Raw genomic sequence first — 13485 nt, forward strand, 5'->3', positions numbered from 1 at the left:
ATTTCCTCCCCTAGGTAATCAACAAGGGTAGCAAGCTGGCTTGGTTTCAGAAAATGTGTCTCAAACTCTCAATAGAAGCCACTTCATATCAACAGAACTTAGTCTATTCCCGATCGTCAAGGCGTTTTTAGATCATGCCAACCGTAGTGCCAGTACACCGAAAGGAGAAACTCATCATCAGATACCTGATTAACACCAAGGCTAACACGGGACACAAGAACGTCTCGATCATCTGGGAATGGTTGGTAATCACTATTGATCCTCTAGTGTCTCAATGCATGCTTCTATCTTCGGGGTCCAGCCCGGTTGTTCACAGCAAGTCTAAATAGACGCCTCCGCCAATAGTTCCTTACCTAGCCACCGCTATCAGAACTGCTATCATATCCTCTCTTCCGAGCTGTAAGATGCTCGGAAGGAACCTGGAGTGGCAGGTTGCATATTTGTACATATTTTGCATGACTGTCATATTAATCTACCCACTTGCAATGTGCTTTTGAAAGTATAATCCGGCTCTTGGGCGGCGCACCGCTCGTTGGGTCGGCATCAAACCTTGTTTGATGAAGCCAACGTCATAAGTAACACGTTAGACCTTGTCAATTTAGTCTTTTTTTCATACTCTTTTGCCCTGTTTGAGAAGATCCGAAACTTTAGGAGGAAGCACGAGAGCACTCCTGTCGTTTCTGCGAAAAAAGTCGACCAGCGAAACGGCTGTCTTCTCCGGCAAATCTTCGTGAATGAAGTGACCGGCCTCGGGGAACACTTGCAATGCATATTTCCCTGTCAGTCGGTCAGCACACAATGTTCAGAAAACGGCATTAGTCCAACGGTTAACAAACCCTGCATTTGACCGATGGTCAGCTCGGTGTCCAGCCTGTCAGTACCAGCGAGCAGTAGGAGTTTTCCTCCCTTCGCCCCCAAGAACTTCTTGCTCAGCCCTATAAACCAACCTTCCCAGTAAGGCTGTGTTGCACCCAAGTTGGTCCGCCATCGCCACGGCCTTGTCGGGTCGTCGTTCTCGTTAAAGACGAGCAGCGCAGGAACAGATGTCCGAGCAGAGATGGAGTTTCGTATCGTCCGAGATCGAATGTGCCATTCGATACCTGCTTGCAGAGTTGCGAAGCCCAGTGGTCTCGTAGACAAATAGGTGTGCATGCTTTGTAGAGCATCAATAGCGGAGCCTTCCACAACGTCCAACACAGCATAGCCTAAAACTGACGTTCCAAGCCTACCGGACTTGGCCAGGTCAGTAACAACTGCTCCGCCTAAGGAGTGTCCCACGAGAACTATCGGGGGCATCTCTGGCCAGGCCATCTCACTCTTTGTGAGCTGCACCATGCAGAACAGATCCGAAGATAGAGTGTCCAGTCTCATGTCCAGTGCTTTGTCGCCCGGTGCATTTGTGGACCCGTGACCTCTACAATCAATGGCCAGGATACCTGCTGTTGACAACCGCTTCTTTATTTCAGAAGCAACAACGGCGAACGACAGCCCTGATGATCCGGCACCATGATGCATCACAAACAATGGTCCTTTTCCGACCGGTGAAGTGAGATAGGCATGGTGGACTACTTCAGGGTCCTGCTCTGACTTCAGAGACAATTCGCGCTCAAAATAGGTTGTCCAGGGAATCTGCTCCAGGGTCCTGCCGCGGGCGACTCTGTAGCCTGTCAGTCCCGCCATGTTTCACTTGATCAAAGTGCTAATTGGAAAGTACCCTTGAGGTCGAGCAAACAGCTTCTGGTTGGGCGATGGTATGATGGTTCCTGTCGAGGAGACGGACGAGGCGGACGAGGCTGAGGAAGAGTCATCGTCGACAGGCTCCGGCAACTCGGGGAGTACATCATTCTCGTGCTCCTCGTCGACCTCGTCAAATGTATCGTTAGATATGCTGTACTTGGCCTTGGCCCATGCTCGCTGCAGGTCGCTCATGATAGATACGGTCTGTAGATGACGTAGGTTCCATTCGCACTGCCAATATGCGAAAACAGATGCGGACGGCACGAGACGCTCCTGGTGCTGACACTCGTGATAGACTCTAGCTTTCTACGAGCGACGTCGCTTTTGATCAGTACAGTATGGGAGCCGCAGTGGTGTCCTCTGGCGTCTTTAGCAACTGGTGATGATGGTCGGGCAATACCCGAGTCAGCCAACCAGCACAATCCGAATCCATTTGCCTTTGCAAACACTGGGGCATAGTGTGTGCCTTTTATTGCACACTGTATCTGAAGAGAGATCCGCAGCAAATCTGCAGTGCGGGTATTTGCTTCATGTGGTTTCTAACCATTCTCTTAATTTCCTAATAAGCCTCGTCATTAAGTTGGTATGTTGTCTTTCACCAATACAGTTCTTTCACTTACCTGAGAGCGGCTTCTTTATGGATGCAGACACGTCTCTCACTAAGGAAAGCCATTTCGACCGATCAGTACTTAGTTGAGTCTCGAACAACAAGTTGACATCAATTTATATGCAACTTCGGCCGTTCCTGGTATATCGTTCAATTCGATAACAGCTGATCGAGGTGTCATCGGGAAAAGCCTAAGCATCAATATTCCCACATCCCCATACCCGATCAAGCCACTGCGAATTGGCATAGCTATCTCATCGAAGGTTAAACTTCTGGCCACACTGTTCTCTGATAGGGCTACAAAGTTCTGGCTCGGCGCCTCGCCTAGATCTTAGGCTCAACGCATCTTGGCTATAGAATCATGGTTTCATTCTTTAGATCTTGAAGGGTCAGTCTGACACCCACCCATGCAGTAGCTCACTTCTTTGACAGCCTGAGGGGCGACGGCTAGACGGTTACTTGACCGTCGTATGGAGGGGACCGAAAATGGGAATTCCCATCACGAACTCAATACGTAGTATAACCGCCATAACTGCCTAGGTACTTTTCATGGCCATTTGCCCTCTTCCTTTTTGACCTAGTGAAGTGCCCAAGGACAATAAGAACAAGTATTCACATTTGAATAATTCGCCTACCCTGCAGACGATATACAAAATCTGGAAAACCAACACAAATGCCTCGGAATTTTCTGAACACCTTGTTCACGAGACACTCGGCCGAGCAAGAAACATCGCCTGCCCGAACCCCTGTCAGCAAAGGAAACAGAACCCTTGTTCGACGCCGAATCAAACTGAACAGGGTTAGCAGCCCACCGCTCACCACCGTTCGAGTGCCTAATCTTGCTCCAAGCGAATCCGCTGGCGCTCAGCTAGCGGCTCAAAGATTCCATGTTCCTGCATCCTGGTCCGACATGTGGTGCTGGCAAACGAGAACTCAATATGAAAAATACACTCTAGTCAGCATCTGTTGACTCTCTAAAAGAGGAATGGGGAACGGGCTAAATACGGTAGCTAAGTGGCGCAGAAGTGACAAGTATTGAGGTCAAAGAAAGCACGTCACACAGTTGTCATTTGCATTTATGATCGACATGACCATGGCTCTCATTGGTTGCTGCGCGAGTTTGCATCTGTCCTCGGATATCGCAACCTCGCTGACCGGGATCATAGATACTGTCAACTATTTAGCAGCTGTTAGCGGCACAACCCAGGACGTTCACGCAGAAAATAGAATAATGAAATCTATGATCTTTACAACTTTTTAGGGTACTGCCTTGATCTGCACACCGGCGAGACGTATGAAAAGACATCAGGAAAGGGGTGGTGGAGGAAATTCTGGTGTGAAATCCCCACGAACTAAAGCGTCGCTTCCTTCAGATCATTTTCTTGACGCTTGTCAAGCTCCTTGAATCACTTGGAAAAGGTAAGACAAGCCTGAGCGGATTGAGTGAGCAATGTCATGGTACCCGCGTAGTAGTGGGATGGCTGTGAATAAGAACCGCTACTGGCATGAACTCGTAAACTGTGCAATCCCAGGGCGACGAGTCTTGGCCCCATTTCTTTTTCTTTTAGAAAGCTCAGTGGCCCGTATATGTGAGACAAACTTCAGAAGGCTGGGGTCTCCGACTGCATGGATTTCAGGTCACAGGTGTTTCCCTGACGGACCATGATGGAACAAAGTGTCTCGGAAAATTTTGTAATAGTTCCAAGGGCGGGACCTGAGACTTGAGAGAGCCATCTGGTGGCGCCGCCTCTAACAGCCCGGCGTAAAGATCTAGCGATCGCCTAACAAGATCGATCGGGATGCCCGAGATATAGAATGCTTCAGTTGGTATTTCCCCAAACTCTCATCAACTTGACGGATTCAAATGGTGGGGGTGGCTTTTGAAAGTGAGTAAGTATGCCCCGACAATATGGATAACCTTCGAGTTAGCGGCGTAATTATTGAGAGCCTTGAGAGCCCGTGACGAACTAGCTTAGAGCCACTGAAATCATTGCTATGTTTCGCATCTGGATAATGTCTGAGAAGCTCCTGACATCTATCCCTAGAACTGGGTATTGTGTAACACTTGCTGTTGGCATGGGGCACGGAAAATTGTTGGCCAATAACTATGTCAGTCAGTTGCTGCAAGGGCTTATACAGTATTGTTAAACAGGGGACTCGCAGCCTAGTCTTATTCTGATAACGAATTTCTTTCCACGCTGGGTGTCTGTGTGGAGTGTTGAATGATAACTGAATCGGATATTTGAATACTTCCCACCATCCCAAGACGCTGGATCTCGGCGCACGGGATCAAGCCACACTTCGAATTGAATTCCTGGAAGTTGGTAGGCTGGCCATCTCGAGAATCTGTGGACAGAAGCCTCCCCCACCAAATCGACATACAGTCAGACCCTTATGAACCTAGGGTTATTCCCCCCGTCAAGTCTGTCTATTCAACGGCATGGGCGGAGCATGAATGATGTGGTTGCGAGGGGCGTCTTTGCTTTGTAAAGTTCGGTATTGCTCATGTGTTGCATGATGTAGCCATTATTGGCTATGGGCCAATAGGGGTACTCGGGCCTGAGACGTACATAAACTCCTCGTTGTCTGAATGGTCAGCGTGTAGGGGCTACGATGAACCAGCTGATGGCCGCTCCACGTAAATTGCTCAATAAGAGAGAATTTGCTATCTAGCGTCAAATATCCAGAGTATTGGGTCTCAGTTGCAAAAACAGAGAGGAGGCAGAGGGCATCTCTGACAGATTACCTGCCTCGGCTTTTTCGTCGGGTCTGACCGTCAGCCAGTCAGCCAGTCAGGTAATAAGTTAGAACCATGTCGACGGACTAAAAGTTCCATTCTTATATGTACAGTACCAAACACACACATCAAGAGAAGAGGCTTGCTCGCGGCACATGACCCGGAGGCCGTACCTGTACCGGCCGTGCAAAAGAATGTCAAGGAGATATTGCGTAGATCTGATCTGCTATTGGTGCACCGGCACTTGACAAGGTTGGTGGAGAAAAAAAAGCAGCTGAAGTGGGGAGACTAAGGCGTAGCACAGCCAAGATGGGCTCTCAAAGGGATCTGTGCACCCAGGGCAACCCCAGATAGGAAGTTCAGTGCACGTCAAGGAACGTGCACGTGCGGGAGGCTCGATTCCCGTCAATCAGTGGGTGGGCAGCGCCCCCTCCCCTGCCAAGCTGGCCTGCTCTGCTCTGCTCACCTCACAGTCTCACAAGAGATGGAGGCAGGTCAAACAACAGCTCGAGGTCTTATCCTCCGCTGTAGGAGAAGCCTTAGCTAAGGCAGGTGTTAGATTTTTGTTCCTCAACTCACAGCTTCTTGGCAACACCCAAGCCCAAGTCAACGTTGCCGTCGCACATCTCCCCTCCCAAGCCCATTGCTCTCTCTGGTGCTTCTTAGCTTCGTGTCTATTGGCACTAATATTTCCGTAGAACTTCGCCCCCGACGCCCGTCCATTTAGCGCCGGGAGTATCCTCAGATCGACGTGAAGCCTCTGTCGGGAAGATCTTTAACTCTTTAGCCATCCCGACCTCATGATGTCCCGGACACGGCATCACTTCTTCTCTGCATCTGGGAGCAGACGTGCTCACCAGTATCCTTTTATCCCGTGTCTACGTAAGCTTGCGCCGAGTCAACAACTCCCTTCCTTCCAGCACTGCTGAAAAGGAGTGGCCCTCTTACAACACCAAGACACCATTGGCATGGGACCTACCAAAACATCAGCGAGGTGGCGTCTATAAACACCACTGCATGTCTTTAGTTGCAGGCGCATTCTCAGGTTGATGTTGTGTGAAGGGTCAAGCTCGTATTGGTCCGTGATGTTCTCAGACCTCGTTGACAACTTGAAGGAGGGGGCATTGCTGGGTACAGGGGCTTTGCAATCAATTTGCGACAGGCTGCTCTCGCTCATTGAAACTCGCCCGCCTGAAATCCTTATATGTGCCAGGATTTTGGAGCTGCTGGGTTTGATGCCAGAGTAACCAGCCGTACGTATACAGCCATCGTGCTCACCTGGCGACATCCACACAAATTTTGAACGTCAAGAGATCGGCAAATGGATACCTGCAGCGCTTACGGCGATAGACATTTGCCAAGCGAGGTCTCTTGTGATAGATAATCTCGCGTGTGTGCGAACCTGCAGAGCTGTCAGAGCACAGAGGGAAGCGCACAGACAATACCACATCAACTTTTCTGAGTAAGGAGGGTATTATATGTACCCGAGTTGAGAACTGACCTGGCTCACATAACGCACACTAAGTGGTTTTGCGTTCTGGCTGAACCTTGTTTTGCGACCCCTTTGCCGCATTGGGACTACCTTGCGGACTGATCAACAACTTTGCTTACCCACTACTTGGTCGATGCCAGGTTCAGCTGGGATGTTAATGGGTTTGTGTTATAATTTTGATTGGACTTTTTGCAGTTGGAGCGCAAAGGCCCCCAGGACACACACCCAGCCGAGCCCCGCCTTTTGAGATTCTCAAAATCGAATAGGAATATGAAAATTTGACTGATGATCCACGTCTTGTCCGATTCTGAGGGCCGTTTGTTCTTCCTCAATTGGGCCAGGATATATACCGACAAAACCCGTTGGCCTTTTTTAGGTGATTTAGTCTTTGCTTTTTCTTCTTCTTCTTCGCCAAATGTGACCGACCCGCCCTAGACGTCAATGAGTAAACACCAAGGTAGACATCGATACACGCACATACTATCAATCAGTGGAGAGAAGGGGTAACATCAACGAGCTGAGACGCACGTACTGTATATTTAACGCGCCAGTTCGACTTCTCGGGCACGAGTGATTATGATCAATGGTATTTCGGGAACCGTGGAAAACTTGTAGGTCGCAGCTCTGATCATTTCCAAGGATAAAAAAGAAGAGGACGATGTCTATGACTACCCCTAGAAGCTTTGCTTCAAATTATTATTATATTGCCCCTTATGTGTATCCATAAATCATTGGCTGACCACATATGCCTCTACGTATTACCCTTATAGAGCCTACTGAATCAAAGTTTGGTATATACGATGCCGCACTGTCAATGGTTCACACTAATCAAGCCAGCCAGCTCTTCACGTCTTCCTGGGACTGACGCAGGAGAATGGTTATTGCTCACGTCAACATCAATGCCCCGTGCTCATGCACCGCAACGCTCAAGGGCCATCAAGTCTAGTTATGGCATCGGGGCCCCGGCTTTCTCGCCCTGGTGCCCCGGTCCCGGCATTCGTATCCTGACAGGGGTGACGGGCTCGTATGTACTGTAAGCCTCACAAGCAAAAGTGATTGATTGTTGTACTGTACTGTACTGTTGGCTAGGCTCGTCCGCAAACCGCCATCACCGAACGCAGCTCAGTGGAGGTTGGAGCCACTATACCTACTCAAAGGCCCAGCGTACGACCTAAACTCCATGGGATCTTAGGTCGGGGAGCATCTCTACTGATGACATGAGCTCACATTTTCTTTCTGATTCTGGTTGTGAGGCCCCGCGTTATGATTTATTATTAGCCGCTCCTGTGTTGGGAAAGCCATCGAGACGCTTAAGATGACACTACTACTGAACCATCGCGCTTGTTGAAGAATCACTTGGTACTCCGTACTCAGCGTAGCTTGGGAAGCCAAATGTGTGATATTGCCCCCATCATCCATCCTTGTTTGCCTCCAAGGATCTTCAGGTTTACTTTTGATCTTGCATCCCAGTTGGCACTTATGCTGGCAGGCCCATCTTCCGCGGCCCTGGGCCAGGAATGTCTTGGCCGCTTGTCATCAACAAAGCCTACGTACATGCTTGCTGTGCTGTTACTTCAGCGGTAGTGCTAGGTAGCCCACCACCGCCGAGGCAAGTCGAGAAAAGAAAAGAAAAGAAAAAAAGACATTGGATCCAGGCAGTGAGTGAGTGAGATATGCTAGGAAAGGCATTGAACATGATCGATCTCTGACCTGTCGATAGCCGCTCAGGTAGCCCATGTTGTACCCAGCTTGTTCGGGCCAATATAACATCACGGTGGCGCTCCAACTACTTCGTTGTCACCACCCTTTTTATTATCCCCCATTTTAGTCGTCGGTACTCATCAGTGCTAAGCCCACAAGAGACTGCATACTAGACCATCTTGGTCGGTTTAGCCTCCGATTCTATCTGAATCCCTCACACCCCCAGACCCCCCCTTTCCTGGTCCATGGTTTAGTTGCCGCTAGATACCTTGATACCTTACATTATCTTTAAGAGCATAGACCCTGGCCTGGTCTGCGCTGACCCTAGAAGTCGATCGTCTTCGGGACCAGAGGTCAAATACATGCCAGGGACCACATTTTGATCTGGTCAGAAACCTGATCCTATTATCCGTATTGTTGCCATCCTTGAGCTTGATCTTCCCTCACGGCATACCTTTCTCTACCTGCTGCCACGCTGGGAGTTTCTTCTTCGTTGCTCTCTCTTTGTGCCAGAGTCTGAAAGCCCTCTGCTGGTCAATGTAAACATCAATCGTTCCCGTTGACAAACCGTATCACAATTGCGACTCAGGCTCTTCAGTAACGTCTTCAGGGACGTTCTCTACTATACGTCTTCGTTTTGTGTACCGATGCTGTAAGGTATCGGTACTTCTATCCAAGTGTGTCGTCCCCCGGCATATACTTCCACCTCCGCAAAGCTTCTAGCTCTAGGCACAGCTTGCACAAGCTCTCAACTCAACTCAATTCGATCCGATTGTTCATTCTTTCCAAGCAGTCGAATTCATCCTATCCTTTCGATGAATGTTGGAAGAGTGCCCAGCTAAACTCATTGCCGACAACCACAAAGACAACCACAATCACTGCACACTGTCCATGGCCATCGCGATAACGTCGCAGGACTGCTCGAAACTCTATTCGTTCGGAGCTGGAAATTCGTGGCAGAGTACATCGTCCGAGCTTCCCATGATTGGCGTTATGTCTTACCACTATCCACCACTCTCCCCTGTCGACAATGAGATGGGTATGCCACCCCAAGGCTTCATGCCTTCCTATACGCTTCCTTCTCAACAACTCTCTTCCATGACGATGGTCGACCCTCATACCCCATCACTAGGCCAAGATCATGGTCTGGATATGAAAGGTTCCTACTCAGCACCGAACAATGCCTCCTTACTGGCTTCCGAGGCAGAAGAGCAACAGCAAAACGGGAACTTGGGCGAGAAGAAAAGGAACAAGCTGGGTTACCATCGTACTTCGGTGGCTTGTGGTAGGTCTAGGTCTGCCAATACATGAGTGTTCTCGTCTTAACTTGTTTTCACAAGGTCACTGCCGGCGCCGAAAGATCAGGTGCATCACGTCACCTAATGATACACAAGGACGCTGTATCAACTGCATTCGTTTGAAGAAAGATTGCAGTTTCTTCCCTGTAGATCAGGCATCGATTGACGATTCACGAAGCAAGCCAACATCGAAATCTTCTACAGGTCCAAAAGGAAGCTCGGCAACCTCGTCTCCCGCAACCTCGATCAGCAATCCAGTTGAGCAGCCCAAGAAGACAAAGCCACCGTTTGTGCCATCGTCAAAGAGACCTGGGCCAATTGCAGTTCCCAAAATCACAGAAGCTGAAGGAGTCAAAGGGTTTCCACCTCAAACAAAAGGTTCATCGATGATCATCAATACTTTATAATACTAAGCTAATCCACAGTTGCAGCTTCAGGGGCTTCACCTACAAGTTTGACACCCCCGGAAGCAGGAAACCAACATCCTGCCGGCTGGATAATTACAGCGCCCGAACAAAGCCCAACTTCGTCCTCGAATCTGAGTACTCCATGGCATACATATGCCACGGGATCTCCGATGAGTGCGCAGTTCTCTCCATTTACCTCGGTGAACCACTCCCCATCTGGATGGCCCCCTGTGAACTCGGAGCCAGTACCCCGGGGTGACATGGACATGGCTTGGGGTCAGTTTGCACCACCAACACGGTCCATGTCATACGGAGGAGAGCCTCTGTCCAGCAACCAACCTTCTCAGTACTCTTTAATGGCTCCAGGTCGACAATTCGAGCGAAGGCCATCCGCCCTGTCCGATGCCTATACGACTTCTATGAACGCTATGGTCACTGGATTTGATAGCTCCAGCATGAACACAGCGGTTCCGTTCCCACCAAACGCGATGCCTGCGACCAACTACCCAGCATGGAACCAAACGCAGGCATATCCTGGATACACATATGTGAAGAATCCAGAGACGTACGGGGATGATTGGTCTCACGAAAGGGGGTTACAAGATCAGCAACTTCAGGGAACCTCTGGTCAACAGGCCATGAATACATATCAAAGCCAACGATAATGGTCTACAGCACATAATATATCCTGGGCTTGTAATAGGGCGAGAATGGCTTACGGAGGCGGCGTTGATGACTTGCTCAGTCCGTCCAGTGATCTGAGTAAGACCTATAATGATATATACATCCTATCTTGGCGTTAATCTGTTGTGTCACTGAGCTGATGAACGGCCTGCAACCTCTTGGGTCTCACTTTACCTTATAATCCAGTAATCCATACTTGTATTATTCCCCAAGGCAACCTCGTAGGCTAAACCAGCCTCGCTCCGAATGCTTCTTCTTATGACGAAAACATATATGTTTTTCAAACTCTCGTAGTTTTAGTTAATGGATTCTGATGGCGGCATCAACCCATCAGCCTGTCATTCTGAACATCGAATCAAAAGTCTTGGCTATGTTCCGACAACTATATATAGCTTGACATCTGTCTATGTCCAAGAGCAATAGAGAAATTACTGCATGTATGAGTATAAGATAGAGCTTGAAATGTTGTTCGTGGCTTATAGGCGACGGCTGTCTCCCTATCCATTCTAAGTAGCTTTCCCATCTTCGTTTATGTAGCCTTGAAGATAACGAAACCAGACCAAGCGCACATGATACAACCCGCTCAATAGAGAAGTCCTTATCCGTATGATTTGGAGAAATTAACATCATCAGTCTAGAAAACTAGGAGAGCAAAAGCTGAGATAAACCAAGCGAATCCTCATGTCACACTGGCTAAACGCACGGTCATAGGTGATTGACCATTCCCTATAGAAGAATCATATGATTATCAGCATAGTTATTGAGAGTATTTATGGAATGAGGGTAATTATTCATTCTGACTAAGAGTATGTATACGATAAAGTGTTGATTTAAATATGCCGTCTTGTTCTATCTTGGTGGGATATTGATGAGGTTTACATAAACTTGATGTCTGCATTCCAGATCTACTAAATTTGTATTGATAAGTGGTATGCTCAAGAATAAAAGGATTTCGAATGTTTCAAGTTAATATATCTGCGGCAACAGTTGGGGTGAGGTCCGTTATAATATATTCTCAGGCTCCTTCAGAGCTAATATCTCTTTACCTTCCCCCTGAAAGGCGAGGACCTAAGTACAATGGAGAGAAATAAGCCACCAGCAGTACACAGAAGGGGAGAATATCATATGCTTCAAATGTGCAAGGTGTTACTTTTCTAAAGGGATTCGATGATATCTTGGAGATATCCAGGTGCTGTGTAGCATGAGAAGTGGTGTTTCCTGATAACCTAGACAGTGCAAAATGACTATGAAACTAGACGCCACGTCAAAACCATCAAAGTTATATACGCACTCAGGCTCAGCATTGTCAATAGCAATACACTATTCCCGCTCGTCCTGAATTTCCGCTTCAGTGACCCATCCGGGGATTCAGAAGTAAAGAACTGGTTCTGGCCTTCGTATCGGCGGTATATGGCTACTAGCATTACTGCGACCCCATACACGGCAAAAAGGGCACCGATGGCATAGAACTCTTCGGTGAACACTTTGAGGATGATAAGGGCGAATGAGAACTGTCCCAGAGCTGTGCGGACATAGGCACCTTCAAAGGTACGCTGAGCTGCTCTGACCTCAACGAGCCTGTACATGTCAATGTCAGCAAGGTGCATCGATTTTGTCTCGTTTGTTCCAGGCGCGGGCAATAACATCTCTTAGTCCTCATATGACATAGAATCTATGTTGGTGTCTCCGCGGCGAATCCTGTCTCAGTGGTACTGAACTTACTCTTGTGTCGTCAATACAACTGAGCGTGCTCTGTGGAGGCGGAGGTGGAATTGATCACCAGGGTGAGGCTATGTTCAAAATACATTCTCAGCATCCAAGACTAATAAATATATTAACCTCAACTTCGGCTACTAACCTGGAACATGGTAAGCGTATTGGCTCCTGAGAGAGTGCGAGCAACTATCACGCGGGCAATTGCTTGAGATTCTCAGAGTGTTGTGTATATAGAGACGTAGGCAATTTGGCGGGCGGTTATAGTCCCGAGCTTCACGAAGATGCAATTCAGTCTCGTTCTTACGTGAAGATGGAAGAGCTGAGGTTGGGAGCTCAATTCCGGTTTAGCGGCCGGGAAATGTCATGGGTGCCGCTCCCACATACTGGTCACGGGTAGGTACACTCTTTGAGCATTTGACCCATTCATTCTCGACCTTATGGCTCGTTATTGATATAATATTAACTGCGGCCTTTCCGTCGGGGCTGATGGACGGAGAACGCACACACTTGAGGAATTTAGTTATGTCATGTCTATCATATCGACACAGTAATCTACGTAGGGACTTGGCTTATTCACGTTGCACAAGGTAATCGGGATCATCACGTTCATCAAGCGTCACGTGTATACGTACTGAAACCTTTGAATAAGGTATGGCCATGAATCAGCCTCTAGGTATCAGTTAAAACCGAAGACAACAGAAGTCTGACGGTGAGGTTACAGTCCCACTGCGACCCAATGAGTCTCTTGTCATAAAAGAGCTGAAACTTTCATCGTTAGTTTTGGAATGCACTGCCAGACAATCAATCCACAACCTCACATGATCAAAGCCGCCTTACTCAGCAACTAAACAAGCTTTTGGGCTCTGGCACCTTTCACTACACAGTCTCAAGCTTAGGTCAGGGACTTGATTGCTTGGCCTTGGCCATGCAGTTGGTCCACTTGGTCCCCATCTAATCCATTGCGATTTTGACCGCTTCGAGTTGCAAGATAGTTAGTCGGGAACATAACAAACCACATGACAAGACCGCGCAAATAAAAATAAACAAGAAGAGTCTTACGAGGCTAGACTTCAGACCTTGATTAAGAGGGATAATAGTCTTAAGAA

General features: G+C 48.3%; 4 protein-coding genes across 7 annotated transcripts; 1 reads left to right on the forward strand and 3 right to left on the reverse strand.

Moving 5' to 3' along the window:
- Nucleotides 1-610: 610 nt before the first annotated feature.
- Nucleotides 611-2132, reverse strand: FVEG_01051 (protein phosphatase methylesterase 1; the record flags this gene model as incomplete). The annotated part of the gene is made up of 3 exons (XM_018887830.1): nucleotides 1715-2132; nucleotides 837-1657; nucleotides 611-777 (listed from the first exon to the last, which is right to left on the reverse strand). Exons 1-3 carry the CDS (start codon nucleotides 1927-1929, stop codon nucleotides 611-613), a joined length of 1203 nt encoding a protein of 400 aa, XP_018743635.1. The 5' UTR covers nucleotides 1930-2132.
- A 3847-nt stretch (nucleotides 2133-5979) lies between these two features.
- On the reverse strand, nucleotides 5980-6369 carry FVEG_14767 (hypothetical protein; the record flags this gene model as incomplete). Its single annotated transcript, XM_018903753.1, has 1 exon — nucleotides 5980-6369. The coding sequence occupies one exon, from the start codon at nucleotides 6367-6369 to the stop codon at nucleotides 5980-5982; it is 390 nt and encodes a 129-aa protein (XP_018743634.1).
- A 2170-nt stretch (nucleotides 6370-8539) lies between these two features.
- On the forward strand, nucleotides 8540-11175 carry FVEG_01050 (hypothetical protein). Of its 3 annotated transcripts, none has more exons than XM_018887827.1 (3): nucleotides 8540-9559; nucleotides 9615-9950; nucleotides 10004-11175. In XM_018887827.1, the coding sequence occupies exons 1-3, from the start codon at nucleotides 9094-9096 to the stop codon at nucleotides 10642-10644; spliced, it is 1443 nt and encodes a 480-aa protein (XP_018743631.1). In that variant the 5' UTR covers nucleotides 8540-9093; the 3' UTR covers nucleotides 10645-11175. The 3 variants fall into 3 exon arrangements, with proteins under 3 accessions (XP_018743631.1, XP_018743633.1, XP_018743632.1); XM_018887828.1 differs by having other exon boundaries at nucleotides 8678-9559; nucleotides 10010-11099; XM_018887829.1 differs by having other exon boundaries at nucleotides 8572-9950.
- A 270-nt stretch (nucleotides 11176-11445) lies between these two features.
- On the reverse strand, nucleotides 11446-12739 carry FVEG_01049 (hypothetical protein). 2 transcript variants are annotated; one of them, XM_018887825.1, is made up of 3 exons: nucleotides 12522-12739; nucleotides 12386-12453; nucleotides 11446-12241 (listed from the first exon to the last, which is right to left on the reverse strand). In XM_018887825.1, exons 1-3 carry the CDS (start codon nucleotides 12528-12530, stop codon nucleotides 11908-11910), a joined length of 411 nt encoding a protein of 136 aa, XP_018743629.1. In that variant the 5' UTR covers nucleotides 12531-12739; the 3' UTR covers nucleotides 11446-11907. The 2 variants fall into 2 exon arrangements, with proteins under 2 accessions (XP_018743629.1, XP_018743630.1); XM_018887826.1 differs by having other exon boundaries at nucleotides 11446-12453.
- Between the last annotated feature and the right edge of the window lie 746 nt (nucleotides 12740-13485).

Source organism: Fusarium verticillioides, chromosome 1, assembly GCF_000149555.1.
Source record: "Fusarium verticillioides 7600 chromosome 1, whole genome shotgun sequence".
Lineage (NCBI taxonomy): Eukaryota > Fungi > Ascomycota > Sordariomycetes > Hypocreales > Nectriaceae > Fusarium > Fusarium verticillioides.